General features: G+C 41.5%; 3 protein-coding genes across 5 annotated transcripts in view; all 3 read right to left on the bottom strand.

Annotated features, from left to right (window-relative positions):
- LOC129745412 (tetracycline resistance protein, class A-like) overlaps window positions 1-7,941 on the bottom strand; it is a 47,449-nt gene extending 39,508 nt beyond the window's left edge. For both annotated transcript variants that reach the window (XM_055738482.1, XM_055738489.1), the window contains exon 1: window positions 7,731-7,941. The gene's annotated coding sequence lies outside the window, so the exon portion shown is untranslated. The remainder of the gene's footprint in view (window positions 1-7,730) is intronic.
- A 779-nt stretch (window positions 7,942-8,720) lies between these two features.
- Window positions 8,721-10,769, bottom strand: LOC129738330 (uncharacterized). Its single transcript, XM_055729515.1, has one exon. It carries the CDS (start codon window positions 10,767-10,769, stop codon window positions 8,721-8,723), a length of 2,049 nt encoding a protein of 682 aa, XP_055585490.1.
- Window positions 10,770-14,775: 4,006 nt separating this feature from the next.
- LOC129745425 (double-strand-break repair protein rad21 homolog) lies at window positions 14,776-20,987 on the bottom strand. 2 transcript variants are annotated; one of them, XM_055738500.1, is made up of 7 exons: window positions 20,631-20,987; window positions 20,136-20,449; window positions 19,650-19,937; window positions 18,697-18,915; window positions 16,223-18,067; window positions 15,988-16,152; window positions 14,776-15,918 (listed from the first exon to the last, which is right to left on the bottom strand). In XM_055738500.1, exons 2-7 carry the CDS (start codon window positions 20,391-20,393, stop codon window positions 15,793-15,795), a joined length of 2,901 nt encoding a protein of 966 aa, XP_055594475.1. In that variant the 5' UTR covers window positions 20,394-20,449; window positions 20,631-20,987; the 3' UTR covers window positions 14,776-15,792. The 2 variants fall into 2 exon arrangements, with proteins under 2 accessions (XP_055594475.1, XP_055594483.1); XM_055738508.1 differs by lacking the exon at window positions 18,697-18,915 and having other exon boundaries at window positions 20,631-20,986.
- Window positions 20,988-21,910: the final 923 nt, after the last annotated feature.

Raw genomic sequence — 21,910 nt, forward strand, 5'->3', positions numbered from 1 at the left:
AAATGACATTTATATCAAGAGATTTCTCAATGAGCTCTTCTCGGTATGCAAAATACGAAAATCAGCTTTAATCAATATTCTCTCACACGGAAAATTAAAGATTCGCAGATTGAAGTTGTATCAAAGAATAGAATAATAGAAAATAAGTTAAAAATGTTAAAATTAACTCTCCAATTTTGACATTTTTCATAATATCTAATACTAAGTTCTATGAGATAATATTGAAAGAAAAGGGGCTACACATTATATGGGTCATGGGGGTATTAGCGTAAAAACAGGCTCTCATACAATTTCTCTTCTCACACAAGGCATCTATCCTTTTTTTCAGAAAGACGACGAGGCTTTTTTATATATATTTTTTTGTATAACTTGAAAACTAATGAAGCAAATAAAGCTAAATAATGCATGTATGCTATTTTGTTGCGAAAAAAAAGTTTCAATTTTAATTAGAAGCCTGCTCTACATTTGACGGAGAAGAGGAGGGCGACTTCATACAAGTAAAACATACATTTTTGCATAACTTAAGTAATTTTGAAGCAAATAAAGGCAGAGAACTTATTTGAAAAATTAAACAATTATTGAAAAGACGAATTTTAGGTAAGGTTTTGAAAACAGAAAAAAATCTTTCGAGAACATAAAAAATAATTATCTAAGTATTGCAGTTCAAGGCTAAAGTTGCAGCTTCCACTTCAAAAAACAATTTTGAAATTTAAATTTGACGTACTGATAAAAATTTAAATAATTTTAAAAGGTGTTGCAAAACACATCGGGTCAGCTAATAAATTTATATACCAGAATGGTATATATCGATTATCGGAAGAACCCGTTTCTAACTGACCTAGAGTTCTTTTTCTGTCACAATATTTCAGCTGTTGAAAACTCAGACATTTTCCATTCAAGTTTCTGTCAACAATGAATCATAAACTAACAGAAATGATAACATGGTTCTGCAAATATTTGTTAATTTCGGTATAGGTAAGTAGCTGTTCAACTAAAACTTCGTTCAGAAAATACTTCCTTCAAAAGCGAGTATTTCGGATAGTATCCAAAATATAATTAAGACCCTTAGAGCTAAAGGGGTATAAGTGCAAAAATGATCGATTTTGAGCTAATAATGCCACGATTCTTCGTATTTCAAACTAAATTAAATATTTAAATAAGTCCATTTTTTCAGATTTTTATCAATTTAATTAGGCCGGAACAAATTTGAAATCCTTCTTTTGTCACTTGGAGCAGGAACCTCACAAGGAGCAAATTTTCATAAATTGGAACAAATTGGACAAAAGCTTACATGCAACATTCATAACAAAAAATCGAATTATTTTAATTCGAAAATCTGAAAAATCTCGACAAAAAATGGTGATACAATTCTCATCTTTCTCAGTTTCCCTTTTGCTCTTTCAAATGTTCGAATTTTAGGAAAAGTTATCAAATTTTTCAATAAAATACCTTAAATTTTATTTATTCTCCCCTTTGAAATTTTTCGGAATAATCGAAGATGGGGTAGAAAAATATGAATTTCCGAAAAATATATGAAAAATGGCCAAACACAAAAACTTAAAAGCGTACTTTCTCGAAATAAGCTGCACTTATTCCAACACCTTTGGCTCCAAGGGCCTCAATTCAAAAATTCCACTTTAGTTATTTTTAAGAAAGGGGGCGAAAACCTTGAGACGATGTACACCTACTCTGCCTATAACTCTTATATTTGAAAAATTCATGATGGTATTGCATAAATGTAGGGGTAAAAAGTACAGTCAAAACTGGATTAACGACAAAACCTCTATCAGTAAGAGAAAGCTTTAAACCTTCTTCAAACCTTTAAAACTTCTTTATAAACGACCGTTTACAAACCGCGTGCATGGACAAATAAAGGGGGAGAGGGTGTATGGAAATGTCCACGCTTGTCCACGGAGAAGGGGGTATGGGTTTGGGCCATGTCCACGTGGACATACTTATTTCCAAAATATTTTCTAAACGTGGATAAATATGAAGATGTTTGAATCATTGCACAGCTTTCCAGTTTAAGTTTAACTAATTAGTAGCCACCTGAAAGCAAGTGATAAATATGATAATTTAGAAATTTCAAATTTTTAAAATTATTTTTATATCAGAAAATGCTTATACGTTTTTTTTTCAAATCAGCCATTTCAATGACAAAAAGGCAAAAAGTAGTGTTTTGAGTCAAATTAGATTTAGAAAAAAAAACAATTTCAAATCTGTTCGCGTGGACATTCGGGGAGAGGGGTAGGAGTTTGCCTAATGTCCACGGAGGGGGAGGAGAGGGTCAAAAATCAAATTTTTCTGTCCACGTGGTATCTGAACAGCCCCAAATGTGATATGACGAAACTTTGTGAAAAGACAATTAAAAGAAACCCTCTTGAATGCAACATGAAATAGTTGCGAAACTTGAAGGAAAAATAAATATGCTTCCTTGTTCTTTACTTTTGCAACTAAGCATGCCAACCCAAGATTGCTAGAAACACAAGATTCTCCGACTTTCACAGTAAGTAGGCGAGGATAAGAAAATATAATAAACATTCTATTCTAGTGTCAACTATGTACCATCAAGTGCAGACATTCTGAAGTTAGTTCTCTTTTAAGGACACTTTGTTGGGTTAGAAACTGTTCCTGTTTTTGAATACTTCACCAACAAGAAAGTCAATTTTGAGCCGAGGAAAACGCATTTCAGGACATGAAAACTATTTTCGAATTCACTCGACTGTAGCGTTTCAGCTAGACGCAAATAAAATGTAATCCAACTACACTGCACGAGAAGTGATGGCTACAATTAGAATAAACGACACTTGTTAAAATAATAGCCAAGAACATAAGTTTACACTTGCGACAATACAGGGTCCGAGTCTGCTTGCTTGAGAGAGCATCTGGTTGGTGTGAGTATGTGAGTACCCCTCGTTAGAAAGTAGCTCAATAATAAAGTAGCGCAATAAGTACTGACAACGTTCTAATAAATATATTCTGGCAACACGTCATATATCATTCCATACGAGATCTCACTCATCGTTGTGTCGCCCTCTTTCGATTGCTGACAGGCCTACAGGTAAGACGTGCTTCTGATGTGCTGGGTGATTCCCGTCGGAAGTTCAGTGCACACATTTTGGCGATCAATGCCAGGATATTGTTTTTAATTGATTACCTGGTAAAGATTCAAACAAAAACAGAATAGTAGACACGGGAATCACTCAGCATGGAAGGGAATTAAAAAGTGTTTTGTTTCCTTTGACACGTGGTGAAAACAAAATGGCGCCGAGAAAAATCGAGTGAAGAAAACGTTTTGCTGGAAACTATAGAGAACAAAGCGGACTATCCGTGGAGGCTTAAAAATATTTTGCATTAGTGAGACACTTGCAGACTTTATTCTTTCTATCGAGTGATATCACAGTGAGAACGATTTGGACTGTTTCCACTCGTTAATGAACCGAGGAGGTTTTCTGAAAAGTGTTTGAAAATTTGACGGTTCAGGTTAATCGTGTTTGAAGTGAACTGTTTTCACCTTCATGTTAACCGAGGAGGTTAGAGAAAATCTTGAGTCGATTCAAGTTTCATTAACAACCAAGCAATAGAAGTGAACCGTTTTCACCTATTCGGCAAGAATTGCAAAATGAGAACGACATGGACCGTTTCCATTCGTAAATACACCGCGGAGGTTTTTCGAAAGTCTTTGACGATTTAGGTTAATCGTGTTTGAAGTGAACTGTTTTCACCTTTATGTTAACCGAGGAGGTTAGAGAAAATCTTGAGTCGATTCAAGTTTCATTGAAAATCAAGCAATAGAAGTGAACCGTTTTCACCTATTCGGCAAGGATTGCAAAATAAGCACGACATGGACCGTTTCCATTCGTTAATAAACCGCGGAGGTTTTCTGAAAGTGTTTGACGATTTAGGTTAATCGTGTTTGAAGTGAACTGTCTTCACCTCCATATTAACCACAGAGGTTAAAGAAAATCTTGAGCTGATTCAAGTTTTGTTTTGAGCCAGAAATTAAAAAAAAAAAACAAAAGAGGTGGACCGAGGTTTCTCTCCTACAACAATATAAGAAAGCTCTGATACGCATCGGAATGAAATCAAAATGTATGAGGAAAACGTTTTCAGCAGTGGTATTTAAAAGAATCGGATTTGAAGAACTTTAGAAAAATGTGTTTTTGAGAAATAAGCCAAAAAAAAATCAACATTGTAATGTTTTGTTGGTGCTTTCAGGGTATGATTGCGAGAGTTCACCAAAGAGATTACAGTTTTAACTACTAGCTTCAAAATGGAGGATAAAGGAAAATATGTACGAATTGCTAATGACTCGGACAGCGAACAACAGGAGCCGCATCGCTTCATTTTCGGTGCATTCCCGGATGAAGAAAGCGAGCATAGCAATGCCCGTGACCAACAGGATGAAGAAAGTGGAGACTGTGTGACTTCCGATGAATCGGATTCATCAACATCGTTGTGCGAATCCAGCGAAGCCGAGGATAAAAATGGTCCGGAACCTTCCGAGAAAAATGACACATCGCCGAAGATAGCAGGGAAGAAATCGTCCGAAATTGTCGAAGAGCTGGATCGCATGCGGAAAGTGATTGAGGATTTGACCAATAAGCTGAATGAATATGAAAAGCCCGGTGTTGTTCCTCGCCCCATCGTCGAAGAAAATTGGAGTGTCTCGCAGAATTCTAGTGACCGTGTTGAAGGTGCCCAAGTTGCCGTGAGATGGGACCACATCAAGCCATTCCCCTCCGGCATTCCGGCCAATATAATGTGGGAGGAGTGGAATCGCTTCATAGAAAATTTCGACATTGCAGCTTCGTTGGGAAATGCCGTTAGCTCAGCGCAAAGATCTAAGCTTTTATTTCTATGTCTGGGGCAAGAGCTCCAAGGCATCGTTAGAGCAGCTAAACTGAAACCAAGTTTGGCGGAGCCCGATTGTTACTCGATCTTTGTAAACAATATTCGTGGTTACCTTCAATCCATGACGGACACAGCCGCGGAACATGAGGCGTTCGCAGCGATGAAACAAGGTTGTGCGGAGTCGGCTATCGCTTACCACGCCAGACTACAAGAAAAGGTGAGGTTATGCGGTTACAGCCCCGTCGACCAAGAACGCTTCGTCAGGGCGCAGTTGCTGAAAGGGCTACGTAATAAGGACCTAACGAAGTCAGCAAGGATATACAATTATGACATCAACTTCATAGTCCAATCAGCAACGAGAGAGGAAGCATATGAAGCCGAAACGAATCAACCCAGTGGTTCCGACATTGCCGTCGTCCAGCGAAGAAACTGGAAGCGGCCGTCCGAGCTGTACCGCAAGCGTGACCGAGATAGCAATCGGAACAGCCAATTTCAGCCGAAGCGATTCCGTGGCCCTGATCGCCGGGTCGAAGAACGCCGTGGTCGTTGCCACCTATGCAACCGTCCCGCACACAGAAGTGAAACTACTTGCCCAGCTCTAGGTAAAACCTGTAATGGGTGTGGTGAACGCGGACATTTCGTTGCAAAGTGCCCGAAGCGACGGGTTAACAACGTACAACGTAATACGGATCGAGCCACCCCACCGGGTTGGACCGACGATGAAGAAGAAGACAAAAAGGTATTAAAGAAATAATACTTTGTTTTTTTACCAAAAATTGAATTTGTTATTTTCGGTGTTAAATTAAAGAGTTTGTTTTGAGAGTAAAACAAAAGGTTGTTTCATTTACCGTTTCAGAAAATCAATGCACTATCCCTGAGCGATTTGTTTACTCTTAAGTATTGGCAAATATGCTGAATGTTAAATTCGGTAAATGGGCAGGCTCATATTTAGATGAGTAAACTTTTGATGAATGCCTTATGATGTTATTTGTTTTTTTTTTTCAAAAAAAAATGGTCAGATAGCGATAGAACTACATAACAGGAATAATAGTAATTTCGTCTGTTGGATTGGACACTTAGGAGAAGAAAGAGTATGAAATAAATTGGTTAGTTAGCTTGTGCTTTTCCAAGAAGGTTCCCTTTTTTTCTCTCTCTCTTTCTCTATAACCTTTTTTCTTACAAAAAAGGTCATTTATGGAGAGGAAGGGAGATGTGAGTATGTGAGTACCCCTCGTTAGAAAGTAGCTCAATAATAAAGTAGCGCAATAAGTACTGACAACGTTCTAATAAATATATTCTGGCAACACGTCATATATCATTCCATACGAGATCTCACTCATCGTTGTGTCGCCCTCTTTCGATTGCTGACAGGCCTACAGGTAAGACGTGCTTCTGATGTGCTGGGTGATTCCCGTCGGAAGTTCAGTGCACACAGTTGGCAGATCCAAAATGGTCGTTCTAGTTCAAGTTCTGTGTCGTATTAGCCATAATCGTGTAAGCAATCAGCTTCTGGAGTAGTTCGGTTTAAGCTGAACCTCATATTAACAAAAATTCTAAACAAAACTTTTATAGAAATGTATGCACTATTTCTTCAATTTAATGCTCTAAAAAAAGATTTAGCTATTAATGAACTTATTTTCTTCATATATTTTTTTGTTCCAGAGACCGTTAATTATTTTCTCTAGCATGCTTCCAATAAGCCCTCGTCTGAAGTCTGTGTCCAGAATGTTGCATTCAAAGAATGTAAAACACTCGTTGATGCAATCGAAGATTTATTTCGACCCTAAAAATGACAAGTTGCCTCGAAATACCCTACAAATGTTGCCTTTTACTACCCGTGCGAATTCCTCCGGAATGCTCGTGGTGAATCCGGAATAGTAAACGACCACACTAGAGGGAGAGAATGCATGAGGAGACGACAATTTAGAAAATTCAATTTAGCACATTGGCTTTATCATAACAAATGCTTTGCTGTCATGTCAAAATCTGAAGGGCGCTCAAACCTGGCCGGGGAAAAGATCTCCCGGCGAGGGACATTTTTTTCTGTTTTTGTCGTAGCAAATAACAAATTTGTACTCAAATGAGAAATCACTCGTACCTTTTTTAGAGCCAAAAATCCTATTTTGGATGAAGTTCAACAGGTTCACTTTAAATAATCTTATTTTCATAACATAAACTGAATTTCGTTTTTCATATTTAAATGAAGATTTTCGACTTTGATGCACATTCTGGTGGAGAGTTTTGATTCCAAATTCTAGTTCAAAATTACTCTTACTAAGAATTTTCAGACTAAGTTCTTCACCTGACTTCCACTAGACTGATTCTGATTCTGAATTTAAATTCTAGAACTGAATGCAGATTTCGATTTTTGTTCCTGAGGTCCAAGTAGTATCTCAATGAGAATTAAGAAATTCAAGTTTAGCTTCTAAAATCTGAGATCACAATTAGAGTTATTTTTTTTATCTTTTTAAAGTTTAAGTTTTTAAAGTGATAAGAATTTTAAGTTAGTTTAAAAACTTTGAGATCAAACTACTTCTCAACCCTCTTGCCCATGCGCTTCATCCAAATTTTAACCTTGCGTAAACAAAAACCAATCACTGAATAAAACTAAGCCGAAATCTAAGCCTCGTTACTCAGGCCATAGGCTCAGTTGTTTCCAACGACACATCACAGCATCCGCGCTGCGAAAATCCAACTGTGCTTGACGGGCGTAAATCCAATTTAAACTCGTAAACTTAAAATTGTCAACAATTTGCTCGAGATTATATTCGTTATATTCTGTGTCCAAGGTATCCAGTAATGAGGAGAAATCGTTGTCCCCTCAAGATGGATCAATCCGCGATTCGGGCAGCTTGGACGTGAGAAAACTTTTCTACCGTCGTTGTTGGTTGGGTGGTCTTTTGCCGAATTAGGACTGCGGGAATCAATAATCACTTGGCGCTTAAACGTGCCATCCGTTTCTTCCTGTAGCACAACACTTGAACGAGACTTGCAACCTCTGGAAGCAATTTGGAAGCTAACTTTTCCCTGAAACCCGAAAACTTGAACCGATCGGCGGGACGGTCACCGCGAGACTAATCGTCTCGGGCCTGCCGTTTTCCAGTGGCAGTTTGCGCGAATGCAACTATCAACATAGGTAACTACCGAACTATCAACAACGCCGTTGGATATCTATACAGTTCCGACTCAGTCCTAGCGACACTAACTATTCTGTGACAAAATTCTAAACCTATATCGACGAAACGCTGAGCTTAGCTTCGAGAGAACGATGTCGCATGCACGCGACAACCAACAACGGCTAAGTTTGTCGCGCGAGGCGTACATGGTTGTGGTGGCTGGATAGGTTTTAAGCGCGCGCGCGCGCCAACTGACGTAGCGTAGAATCAGCTCAAAGTCAAGAGTTTTGGCGCTTTGATCATGAACTAGGTAGGTACGAGCATGACAATCAAAACAGAAAAAAAACAACACGATCTCCGATCAACCATTTCCGGTGGCGGTTTGAAGATTTGTTCTGTACCCTATGGGTAGATCGTTTAGTTGGTATGATTGAGGCTTCTGCTGTTTGAAACGTGATTTACATTTACGTTTTATTTCGGACAAATTTCGGACCCGCGAGCTGATAATTGTGAAAATCCTCCCTCCTCCAGTATTTTTTAAGTAAATGGCACTATCTGGCCAGGGACTGCTTCTTTTTTTTTTTTTTTTTTTCAAGGAATTTAACAGCAAGCTGTCATTCTTCCCAATTCCTTTTGTTTCTGTGTTCAAATCTTTTTGGATTTTTTGTTTTTGTTTTTGTGTTTTTTTTTTCTTTTTCTTTTTTTTGGTTTTGTTTTGTTTTTTTTTTTGTTTTTTTTTTTTTCCTTTTTCTACAGATCATCAAGTAGTTTAGAACTTTTTAAAAATTCAATCAATTTGCCTTCTTCTGAGGGGCAGTTGGAGAGAACTAGGCGAAGATTGTCGCCTAGCTGACAGACAGTCCTCTGTCTAGCGTAAATTACGCAGTCAATTAGGATGTGGCGAACTGTAACTAAGCAGTCGCAGGAGGGGCAAATAGGGGGGTCCTCTTTATCGAGGAGGTATGAGTGGGTTAGTTTGGTATGGCCAATCCGAAGTCGTGTAAGAGCACGTTTTTCTATAGGGTTTGTGCGGTCAATCCACCGTTGGGGACAATTTTTTACTTCGCGTAATTTAGCGGTTCGGTTGTTGAACCAGGTTTTTTCCCAGGCGAGCGCTAGTTGGGTTTTCACAAATCGGTAGGCGTCTTGTTGTGGGATGGGCACTTCGATAGGGGCCATGTTGGAGCCTTCAAATGCAAGCCGGTCGGCAGCCTCGTTACCTGGAATACCTGCATGGCCAGGTATCCACACCAGGGTTGCCCTTTTATCAAGTGCAATATCGCTGATGGAAGAGATCCAGGGGTGCTTTATGTTGCCTGATAAAATGGCTTTAAGCACGCTCGCAGAGTCGGAGAAGATTATTGGGGGGTTAGAGTTAGGGTGGGAGTGTTGGAGGGAATTAAGTAGGGCGAAAGCTTCTGCGCTGAATACAGAGCACTGTGGGGGCAGACCAATGCTGCGATTGTTGTTCAGATCGTGGATACCACAGCCGACTTTCCCATCAGTGGATTTTGACCCATCGGTGAATATGTGGGGATCATTGCGGTATTTTCTTTCAACAAGGCTGTAGAAGTGGGGTAGGACAGTGGCAGAGTTTTGACCTGCCTTGATAGAGTGAGATAGGGAGAGGTCAACAGAAGGAGTTTTTTCGGTCCAGTACCGAAACGCAGTGATTCTCCTTTGGCAAATGTCCGGGATAGGAATGTTGGTGAGGTCTTTGAGAAAGGCGTCAGTGCGGGCAATAAGGGGTGAATCCCTGTCTCCGCCAGTTGCTAGCCAGCGTATGGATTTAGATGTGAGATTTTTGGCAATCAGATAATTGAAAGGGATTTGACCACTTTCGGCCATCAACGATAAAGTTGGGCTGGTGATAAATGCCGAGCTGATAGTTCTTATGCATCGATTGTATATTGGCTGCAGTTTCTGGCAGAGGGTGGGACCGGCCCGACTGACAATGCCCAGACCGTAGAGAGCCGCTGGTAGAAGCCATCCGTGTAGAAATCGTATTAGAGAGTCGCGATTTGCGAGGCTGGATGATTTGCTCAGAATGCGTAAGATATTGATTTTATTAGTGGCATTCTTTCTAACTTGGTCTAGATGGTGTTTGAAATTGAGATGGTCATCAATCCAGACCCCAAGTAGTCGGAAGGAATGAACCAGGGGAATAGGTTGTTCAAACATGGTGATGGGAGGGATTTTCTTAAGTTTCTTACGATTCGGGTCAAGGTGTAGGAGCTTAGATTTTTCCGGAGAGAACTGAAACCCGACAGAGGGAGCCCAGTCGGCAACAACATTCAAAGCGGTTTGCAGTCGTTTTCGTGCCATCCGTGCAAATGGGGAAATTGAAATCAGAAGAATGTCATCAGCGTAGACTAGAATTTTGATGTTGTCGGGGATGATATCAAAGATAGAGTTTATGGCTATTAGGAAGAGGGTCGGTGCGATGACTGATCCCTGGGGGACCCCGGTTTTAACAGGTTTGGGATTGGATAGGGTAGCGTTTACGAGAACTTGAATTGTTCTGTTCGAAAGGAAGCTTTGGATGTATTGGAATAAACGTCCTTCAATTTTCCATTTACGTAGGGAACTGAGAATGGTGCTTTGGTTTACTCGATCGAATGCCTTAGATAGGTCTAAAGACAGGAGTTCGATGTGTTGGTGTTGTTCTAGCGCACTCTCGAGGATATTTTCAAGGTGACAGAGATAATCGTCCGTGGATCGGCCAGGGCGAAAAGCAAACTGATAGTTGCTCAGGAGGTTGTTTTGATCTAGTATGGTGATCAGACGATGGTTGACCATCCTTTCCATGATTTTCCCTGCACAATCTAGAAGGGTGATAGGACGGTAACTGTCAATATTGCAGGGGTCTTTTTGGGGTTTAGGGATTGGTACGACTAGACCACGTTTCCAGGTTTCGGGGATGTTGCCGGTATTCCAGGTGTTATTAATTATACCAAGAAACGTGATTTTCGCTGAGGGGGATAGATTTTTTAAAAAGGGGTACCCTATATCGTCAGGCCCAGAAGAGAGGCCTTTAACCTTGTGAAGGGCAGAAGAGAGCTCGTTAAAGCTAAATTCGGTGTTGTAGATTTGATCGTTGGGGTTGAGTGAGGGGAAAGGAGGGGGATAGTGGAGGTCGGTTGAGGAAGATTGATCGGAGGGAGCAAGACAGTTGGGGGAGGGTGCTGTTGAGGAAAAGTGTTGGCTGAAGGCTTCGACGAGAAGGGAGGGATCGTTGGTGTATTGGCTGTTCAGAAGGAGATGGAACTGGTTTTTACGGGGTTCGCCGTTTAGAACCTTAATTTTGTCCCACAGAACCTTGGAGGGGGTATTGGGGTGGATCTCCTCGGTGAACTTCTGCCAGCAGTTAGTTTTAGCTAAACGAACAGCTAATCGGGCTGATGATCTGGCATTTTTAAAGTCGGATAAGGCGTTTTGTTTTCGGGGATCGTCATTTGGTATGCGTTTCAGTAGTCGAAGTGCTTTCCTCCTTTTCTTAACAGCTTCTCGTACATCGGGGCCCCACCATGGGACTGCTGATTTACCAGGTGTGCCAGTTGTTCGAGGGACGAATTTGGAGCCAGCGTCCAAGAGGATCTCATTAAAGGAGAGGATGGTAGTAGGATTTTTCAGGGGGATAAGATCATCAATATAGTTTTGATAGCCAAACCAGTCAGCGTCTTGATATCACCATCGGGGTCTGGTGGCGACTGTGGGGGTGGGATGAACAAGTTTCAGGAGTATAGGGAAATGATCACTTCTGCCGTTGTCTTCAAGGACAGACCATCTGAGTTTGGGCCCGAGCGACCATGATAGGAGGCTAAGGTCTATAGCGGATGTGTTGCCAGTGTGAGAGCAGATTCGGGTGTGGGTGCCATCATTCAGTATAGTAAGGCTGTTAGCTAAAGCAAAATCTTCAAGAAAGCGACCTCTTCGGTCGATTCTTTTTCCGCCCCAGTCAGTTGAGTGAGCATTGAGGTCACCAAGAATTAACATGGGCGTAGGAATTTGGGGAATAAGATCCTCTAAGCCTTTGGCAAAAGCTTCAAACGAGAGGGATGGTGAGGCGTATAGCGAAACGACGGATATTTTTATTGGAGCCTCAAGTCGTGCGCAGACTACATTTAAAGTAGATTGGATGGTAACAGGGGAGTATGGATAACCGTTTTTAATTCCAAGTCCAACGCCTCTACTGTGAGGGTCTTGGGGGGATTTCAAAGTGTGTAGATGATAGCCTTTGATCAAATTGTGGGGTACAGAAGATGGAGGGAGAAGGGTTTCTTGGAGGGCAATAACTATAGGGGAAAATTTGGCGGTAAGTAATTGAATTTCTGGGAGACGAGTTTTTAGTCCAAATATGTTCCACTGGATGGCAAAATTGGTGATGGTTTTCTGGGTTGGGTTATTGGCAGCCATTGCAATCAGGGGGATTTAAGATGAGCAGTTGTTGTGATGGTGTTTAAGTGGAAGAAGTAAAAGTAGTTGGACTTACCCTTTGGTTGAGGGAGGGATGGGGCGGCTATGATCGATACCTGGGGGGGTGCGAGAACTGGTTTTGGTGTCGTACCTCGGGGGGTTGGGTTGAGTAGATTTTCTGGTTTTGGTATTTCTCACTGGTGAAGTTTGGTCGGGGGATTCAGAGCCTCGGCCACGCTTTGGGGTAGAGTTGACGCTTGGGGAGTGGTCTTCGATGTCCATCGAAGCTTCGCTGTTGGTGTCGGTTAGGGTGGTGTCCGAGTCTTCGCTGATGCTGTTTCGCTTCTCGATCTCGAGGATTCGGGCTTGGAGTTGGGCGTTTTTCTCGAGGAGGATAGCAATCTGCTTCTCGAGTGATTTGATCCTGGTTTCTTCGGCAGGGGTTGTCGATTTGGCGTTATCGAGGCGAAGCTGGAGTTTTGAGTTGGTGGCTGCATTGAGGCGGGATCGATACTGCTTGACAGCATCGGGATGGGAAATACCCAGGTCCACACGTTGGAGGATGATGTTCTGTTCGTGTTGGAAGTTGGGACATTCCCGGTTGATAGTAGGATGGTCGCCTAGGCAGTTGACACAGTGGGCGGGATTCGGACACTTTTGGTGGATTTCGTTTTCGCCACAGGTTGGGCAGATGGGTTGATTGGGGCATCGAACTTTGGTGTGACCAAACTTCCCACACAGAAAGCACTGCATGGGACGAGGGTAGTAAGGCCTGGTAGCAACACGTAGGTAGCCAAACCAGACGTAATTCGGGGGAACTGTACCTCGGATAGTGAGCACCATCGTATGCGTGGGGACAGTTTTACCTTCGACCTTCCTAGTGAAGCGATGAACCTTGGTCACATTTTGGTCTTGAAGAGCTTTGCAGATATCGATTTCGTCGAGATCCGCGACCTCACGACAGGAAACTACACACTGACACTGGTTTCTTGTAGGATGAAGCTCGACGGAGACCGGAGTGCCGTCGATTAGCTCTTTCATTTGGAGAAGCTGGTCGCATTGTTTTTGACTTCGGATGGTAAGAAGGATAGATTTTCCTCCGTCAGTGGGGCTTGCTTTGTCAATACGGCCGGCGACCCGGTCGATTGATTTAGCAATAACAAACGGGTTTTGGGGTAGTTTTGTTTGTTCGTTGGCCGGTTTCAGTAGAAGGAATTGGGCCTCGCCATGAAGATGGTTTGGGTCCATCCAGTTGGGAATCGTCCTGGAGTTTTTATTGGGAGGGCCGGACACTCCTCCCCAGGGCGGAAAGGATTCCGCCATACGATGACCGAAGCTATTTCACAATATAGCAATAAAGGTCGGTGCACTTGAAACGGTTAGAGAAAATCCTTAGATTTGGATGTCTGCGATAGAGACAATCAGCTAACTGGTAAAATCTCGGAGCAAACGCACTACACAACTTGTCGCATCGGCGACTCGAAACGAACCAATGGGGGACTGCTTCTGTCTTCTTCGCTTTCTTTTATAGACATGGATCGTCAACATCGAAACTGTAGCTCAGTCCAAATGGGATAAACAACCTACTACATTGGCGATTCTACTTTTGCATCTGCGTGACGTCACGTAATTCACAGAATAAGCCCCACTAATTTGCTAGCTAGCAGAGTGAGCTCCAGATCAGCAAGTCAATGTCGGAAATACCAAGTCGATAGAAATTAACACATAAAATCCTTCCAATCTCACGGCAGCTAGGAGAAAGTGGAGTGCTTCTAGTATCTTGGTAGCCAGATAACGCCTAATGATGGTATCAAGAAAGACGCCGAAACCCGAATCAGAAAGGCCCGATTTGCGACTGCGAGTCTCCGAAACATTTGGCGGTCACGCGTTATTGTTGTACGGGTGCGGAACTTATTGCACATATGCGTAGAACTGCACGCCGGTGTCATCAAAAAGCACCCCAGAAATATTCGGGAACCTAATTGGAGATAGATTGGGCACACGCTGCTAAGAGATCAGAACGCGAATTGCAGAGAGGCGCCCGAGTGGAATCCAGAAGGGCATCGAAAAAGGGCTGGCGCTGTGCTAGGCAATTTAGGGGCCTTTAATACCATACCGCTTTGTACCATTACCTTCGACTAAGTCCCCTAAGATATGTGCCCTTGGCCTCATTACTTGGTTATCTGAACAACAATCTGTACCTAGTTCACTTATAGGAGATTGGAGTGATTGGATCAAACTACCGATAGCCATATTCTTATCTGAGTTTGATTTGATTGTAGTTGAAAACATTTGACTTCAAAGGTAGTCACAGTCGTGAAGCAAAATAAATTTATCAATTTATCATGAATTTCTCTACAAGAAACTACGCAACTCTTTTTTTTGCATATGAATATTTCTTTTATTTTATTCCAACATTATAATTCTTTACATAGGGTTATTTCTTTTGTATTTTACCTTTGCAATGGGTCCTTTCGAGTTTTTTTTTATTTTTTTGAAAAAAAAAATCTAGAGTTTCTATCGCTAACATTTGTCGGGTTCAAACTAACGGCCGCACTATGCAGGTTCAAATGTGATTTTGGATTCAATTTCAGCTACATGATTAAACTGATGACCTTCCACTGCCGAGCAGCGTTGGCTTCATATCTAAAAGTTTGGTTGAAACTTATTTTCATTCATTCCTATCTTGTTCAGTTTAAATTCTTGTTTTATCTTAACCACTAGCTTTGTTAGTACTTTCGACTGCTGATAGCAGAGCTTTTTCAATTTGTTTGTGTTTTGTTTGCGTACAATGGTTTTAAATGCTAGTGCTTTACCAGCTAAATCAATATGTACAAAGTGATAGTTGAAAAAGAAGGTGCTTAATTATGTTTGTTTTATTTTACAGATCATCAGCGTTTCTTGTGTGTTTTAAAATCACTAAAGATTATGATTTAAACAGCTAAATTTTGGCTGTATCGCTGAAAATGATAATAATTTATTTTTACTCTCTAGTTTAAGGGAAAAATAACAACAACATAGAAAAATGTTATCAAAGTCGATTCTTACATTTTCAGAGAAATAAACCAATCGACCGAATCATTTTCCTGCCATACGTTCCGCCGTCGGAAGCAAAACTGAATAGATAAATTTCATTATTTACACTTTCGCCATAACTTCCAGTCATTTAATGCAACAATAAAAATTGATAAAACACAATGCAAAAGCATTTCAATTCTTTCGATCTTAAGCCTGCTATAGAATATTGGATGTATAAAAACGTTCACTGTTAATACCTCAAAACTATTTTTTGCTTAAACCAATCTTCGTTTTTTCCCCTACCAAGCTTTAGAGACAAAAAATGTTAATAGAAAAACTGAACATGCATTAGGGGGATTTTGTAGTCGTTCATCTGATAGCTGTGACTTTACAGCTTTGGATTCTCGAAAAGCGGCCCTCGGGTGATGACAATGTCAGCGTACGGTTGCGTTTGGCAAATTTCCAACGCCTTGAATTTTTTCAACACCAACAGCGAGTAGAACTTTTGCGCGGCCTGGGGAAATTAAAGTGTTTGGTAAGAAATTGCATCACTGGAAAATCAATGCAAAGGGGAAATACCAACCTGTTTTTTGTTGTTCCGATGAGTCATATCGGACAGGACCATACTGTCGCACTTCAGCAGCCGGGAACGCACCGACAAGAACATATGCGCTGCTCGTTTGTTCAACACACGCTCCTCGAACTGCTCGATTGTTTCGTCCATCTGCTGTTCCTCGTTCGGTTGTTGCTGTAGGAAAAAATGAAAAGAAGCAAAGTGTTAATTTGGATTTCTTGGAACATTTATAAGCATAACTTACTCCTCCGACTGATTGCGGGAACTCGTAGTCTTGATTCCATTCGTTTTGAACTTCTTCGCCGAGAACTTCTCGGGCAGGGGAGGCTGCCGGTCCATCGTAGCCCAGATTGGAGAAATTCTCCATCCCGGGTTCGTTGAGAATTGAGGAAACTTGATCGGCATGAAGGTTCGGAAGTTGGTCAATGTTTTCCAAACTCGAATGATGCGGTGTCATTCCTCCATGATCCAACCCGTGAGGTGTCATAGCTCCCGGCAGGTCTGGCATAACGTGACCTGAGTCACCATGCTGTAGGCCAGCCGGTGTCATACCTCCTGGGTGTAGATCGTCTGACATTAAACCACCATGTGATAGACCAGCCGGCGTAAGGCCTCCATGGGACAGACCTGCAGGAGTTAGTCCACCGTGAGCAAGTCCAGCAGGCGTTAAACTTCCGTGCGTGAGACCAGCAGGTGTTAGGCCTCCATGTGGCAGTCCAGCAGGTGTAAGGCCACCATGATCTAGATTTCCTGGGGTCATTGGTATGCTGGGCATGCCCGGCGTTGGTGGCATCATAAGAGGTGTATGCATTCCGATGGGCGTTTGATTCGGACTTCCCAAATGACTGAGCCCAGGAGTTGCGGGTGGTGGCATCATCGATCCGTCCGGATGGAAACTATGACTGAGGTCTGGTTGGCAAACATCCGATTCACGGAGTTCCATTGAAATGGGGGTAGGAGGTGGCATTTCAACTGCTTCTCGCATCTGATCCATCGTGGTCTGATCCAGAGGACCTGGTGTTGCGGGGGTCATTGGGGTAGCCGGTGTCATTGGCGTATCTGGGGGCAGCAACTCTTGGAGTGGTATCTTTCGTTTCCTGCCTCGTCTAACAGGTGGCGATTCTGGTCGTTCGGGTTGAATTTCAACGCCCAATACATCAAGAGAGCCAAGGACTTCGAACTCCTCGACTCCTATCGATCGCGACGTTAAATGCCGTTGATAGTTCTTGAACAGGCACCTTGCCGGAATGTCACGCGATGGTAATGCAAAGAGTTTTTCCACACCTCCCGTTTCTTTCCAGAACATAAGCCTTTTGGTAGGTGGCGCTAGATCGAGTGTTGTAACAATGTCCGAGGTGTTGGCCAGTTGGCTTTTCATTTCTTCGCCACTGATGTTTTTCACTTCGTCGACAATAAGTTTTCGCTTTCGTTTGCTCTTGGTGATTCCCTTGAGGGCAGATGCATCAACCGGCGCCAATGCAAAACTTTCCTCTTCATTATTCAGGAGAGTAGTTTGTTCTGCAGCATGATCGTCTGCTTCATGTGCGTCTGGTATAGCAGCAAGGTCGTCCGGCATTCTTTCCTCGACCGGTTCTGCTCCACGAGCTGCTTCAGTAGAAAGAGGTTCCGCTGGACCAGGACCTGATGCTTCCAAGGACGAATCCATCTGGGTGGAAGGTCCTGGTTCTTGGCTTGTCGACGGTTGCTGTAGATCATCCAACAGTTGCTGTGTCATAATGGGTGATGGAGGTCTCGAGTTGTCCGAGCTGGGCGCAGGAGACGGTGCACCTCCCATATCGAAATGGTCATCATCATCGTCACTATCATCGGTAGCTGCAGCTTGACTTACTGGCGCAACCGGAAGTTCTGGTTCCGGGACCAATGGTGCATCGGCAAAGAAATCTCCCTCAAATAATCCTGCCGCTGGCTCGGCACCAAAACCATCTTCATCACCGAATCCATCGTTGTCCACTGCGTGTGGGTGATGCGGGTCGAAAGAATCCAATACTGAATGTGATGTTTCCGGTAAAGGTTCTTTTTCTTGCTCCAAATCCGGCGGCGGAGCTACAGGATCAGTAAAAAGATCATCCTACCAGGGGAAAGAATGGATAAACTTCCAGTTAGGATTCCTTAACTTAGTTCAGAAATCAAACAAGCAAACTAGAGAAATATTGTTAGTACTATTTACAGTTTCTCTGCGCAAACAACTTAGATTATATTAGTACGACGTCCCAACATGCATTGATTAGCATTTTCACGAATTCTTTGGATCATTTGGAAAATTCGAAGGTAAACTTCCCACATCTTCGCTACAACCACTTTGAATAAACCAATTCAGGAAAAGCACGCAATACCAAGAATCGCAAGAAGCAAAAAAGGGACAGTCCAAAGACCCCATCTTCTTACAGGGTGATAAAAAGCAGAACCGAACCTCGGAAAGCAAGGTTTCCTGTTGTTATACAAAATCAAACTCTGTAGAGTTTGATTGAATTTCAGCTATTTTAACAGAGGATTATGGGATGTAGGAGATAAGAGTTTGGTAGGGCGATTTATTCTATTCGAAAAACGGAAGATCACATCCCCTGGTTCAAAAAAATTAAATCAAAACAGACCAAACGATTACGAACGGTTTTGTGTGTAGGTATATCTTGATGGAAGAAAAAACTCTCTCTCGTTAAAAAGTTGCCGTAGGTTTAGAAGGCTGGGTAAGGTACTTACAAGATACTCATTCCATCGGGTATCCTGGGCTGGTTGTTCGCTCAGCTCTTCGTACAAACTCTTTGCTCGCGGTCGAGGGCCTTTTTTCTCCTTCGTCGTTGTGCTTTTGTCGTCTCCCAAATCGATCGTCGGATCATCCAGAGAAGAACCACCACCAACACCAATCTCGTCCAGATCCGCGCCACCCTCTTCGGCGGTGGAAAATTCGTGTGCCAGACCCTTTTTTTTATTTTTGTGCCACGATAAGATCCCAGCCGTATTCGGAATTTTTTCGAGAGGTTTTTTGTGTGTGATTTTATAGTTTTTAAATTTATTTCATTTGGTGATGGAGATGGTGGTGATTGGCGCGATTGTGAATAGAAGTAATATATAAACAACAGAGAGAGAAAAACAGGGGAATCGATTATGAGAGAGAGTTCTTCCGAAGGAACAAAAACACGATCGTCAAACGATCTCTTGATCAAGCAAAAAGGTTCATTGGATGAGTTTTTTTTTCTAAAGTGGACTAAATTAGAACAAACTTTTTTTTGACTACGCAACGGGAAAATAAATTTGGAACAACTTGAAAATTAGCTACACTTTTTGCATGTTGATTTTGGATTCGCGTTTCAAAAAAAAATATGAAAATGTTTACACACATAAAACTGCTTTTGTATTTTTCTAGTTTTTCCCATAAAAGGATAGATCGTTTTAAAAAGGGTTCGAGAGAGCAAGAAAGGAAAAGTACAAACAAATATTCGGGAACAAGAATATGGCTTTGTGCGCTTTTCCGAATTTATTTTCCAAATGGTTTCTTCTTCCAAACGGAAACGAAAATTTAAAATTGGAAACCGAAAATCCTTACAGACTAGAAAAAAGGGTGGTCCGATAACATACAGAAAGGCAGCCATCCAAATAATAAAAATAAAACGATAACAAAAAAAACATAAACAATCCAACGTAACAACACTCACCTCCATGGGTTCCTCGATGCGGTCCCGAACCAGATCCGGCGTGTCATCGAAACCCATATCGCCGAACCCGTCGTCGTGGATGTTCATTGGCAGGGTACCGTAGTCCTCACGCATCGTAATCTCGTCGGCCCGGGATTGGTTGATCGAGAAGTGCGCCTCGATGTCGACGTCGTTCAACTCCGGCAGCGGGGTGTCGAAATCGTGGAACACCTCCGGCAGCGTGATGGCATTGACGGCCGCTTCCCGGTGCTCCTCCGGCAGATCGACCATGCCCGGCCGGAATGCCATCTGCAAAGAATGGGAATGGTTAGAATTGTTGTTTTGAAATATTATACGAATTCAGATTTTAATTTTATTTGTCCTATTCTCATTTGAATTTAATTAATAAGGTTCAACATAATTTTTCCAAATGAATCAAGAAACTCGTTTGAACATTAATAAATGAACATTCTTGCAGAATGGACGAAAAAAACTGCGCACACTCACCTTGATCTTCACGAACGCCTCGTTACAATCTGCCAGCAGATATTTGGCCTTCCGGGCGTATATTCGGACCACCCCGAGCAGCAGATGGCCGGAAGTCCGAAGGGCCAGCTTCACCTTCGGCTGCATGATACCGTCGACCGATTGCTCGATGTTGGTCTCGAAGACGTGCGCCTTGGTGATCTTCTTGTCCCAATGGGCAGCCAACCAGATCCGGGCCAGGGGGCCCTTCTTGGCCAGCACAATGTGGGCGTAGAACATTTTGGCTGGCCTTTCTCAGTGCTGTCCGGTGGACGGATTCTCCGAATTAACAGCGACTGCAGTTGATTGGAAACCGAGAGGTAAGCTTTTTTTTTTCTCGACAATGTTGGGGGTGTGAGGTGGTGGGTAGAAATTTTGAACTGATGCGAAAGGGATGAGGGAAGACGCGACGCGAGGGAAACCTCTTAATGCATTATGACGCCAACAAGACAGTTTAAATTCTCACAAAAATGTTACCTTTCTGGAACTATTTCGACGAAAAACACTTCCCACGAGCACTTTTCACAGTTTAGGCGTACTTTTACCAAGTTTCCATGCAAAATATCCAAGCAATCAAGTTTTTTTACATTATTGGGGACGCTTGGCGCCCGCACTCAGAAAAGATGCATTTTCACCGAATGAATCACATCAAAAGCACTTTTCAACTAGTTCAATCGTTTCGGGTGGCATTCGCCCGGCTTCAGGTACTATTTTCCGGTCGAATTTGATACTTTACATGCAAAAATTTCACAAATATCACTCCGCGAAACCTGAAAACAGTTCACAGATTTTTCTTTTGCTCGCTCGTTTTTTCCTCCTTTTCACAAACCAGCACACGAGAAGCAAGATGGCGGCTGAGGGTAAACGCGTCGATGCTGGTACCAAATATATAGAAAAACGACTTAAATTATTTAAAAAAAATTAAATTGAGAATTTTACATTTGTTTTGTTTATTTTGTTTAATTAACCATTTAACTTTTTGTTTGAATTTGAATATCAGAATTTAATGACAAAAATATTCTTGAATTTTGATTAATTTAGTTATTTTTCCTTAATACAAAACTTACTTAAAAATGTCTAGAGAATTTTAAATTATTCAGCATAAAATTTATTAATATTATGATTTATAATATGATTAATAATATGATTACCTAATATAAATAATATTATTAATAATAATGAATATTATTAATAATATTCTATAATGTCGTTATAATTTATTCTGCTTTCCAATTCAATTAATGTTAAACGTTATGAATTCATAAATATGTTTTAAAAAAAATCTCCAGTAGACTTTTTTTTAATTGTTTCCCGTAAAAAAATAATATTTCAAATTATTTCCTTATTTTATTAATAGTGCTAAGCATTCTAGAAACATGCATAAACAACGAGTTGTTTTCAGATTTGCTAAGATTTACAATGTTATTCATGATTATTATTTCATAGAAGAACCAAAAAATGAAGTTCTTTTTCATATTCTCATAATAATAACTGCGAAGTCAGTCGTACTTTGGTGGAGTTGAAGAACACTGATTCTGTAACGGTTTTTGGGTCGTTTTTTGACGTTCCAAATGTCAATTGACGGTTGAACGATGATGACAACAGTAGAGGCCACACTGACGCTCTTTTACACTGGACGAAATTATTATGTTAAAATATTTTTCTTGAATGGAGAAAAATACTAAAAAGTAATAAAATTAAAAAATAAATACTTTAATTAAGTATTTAGGTATCAAGGTATCAGGTGTAATAATGAA

Source organism: Uranotaenia lowii, chromosome 1, assembly GCF_029784155.1.
Source record: "Uranotaenia lowii strain MFRU-FL chromosome 1, ASM2978415v1, whole genome shotgun sequence".
Classification (NCBI taxonomy): Eukaryota; Metazoa; Arthropoda; class Insecta; order Diptera; family Culicidae; genus Uranotaenia; species Uranotaenia lowii.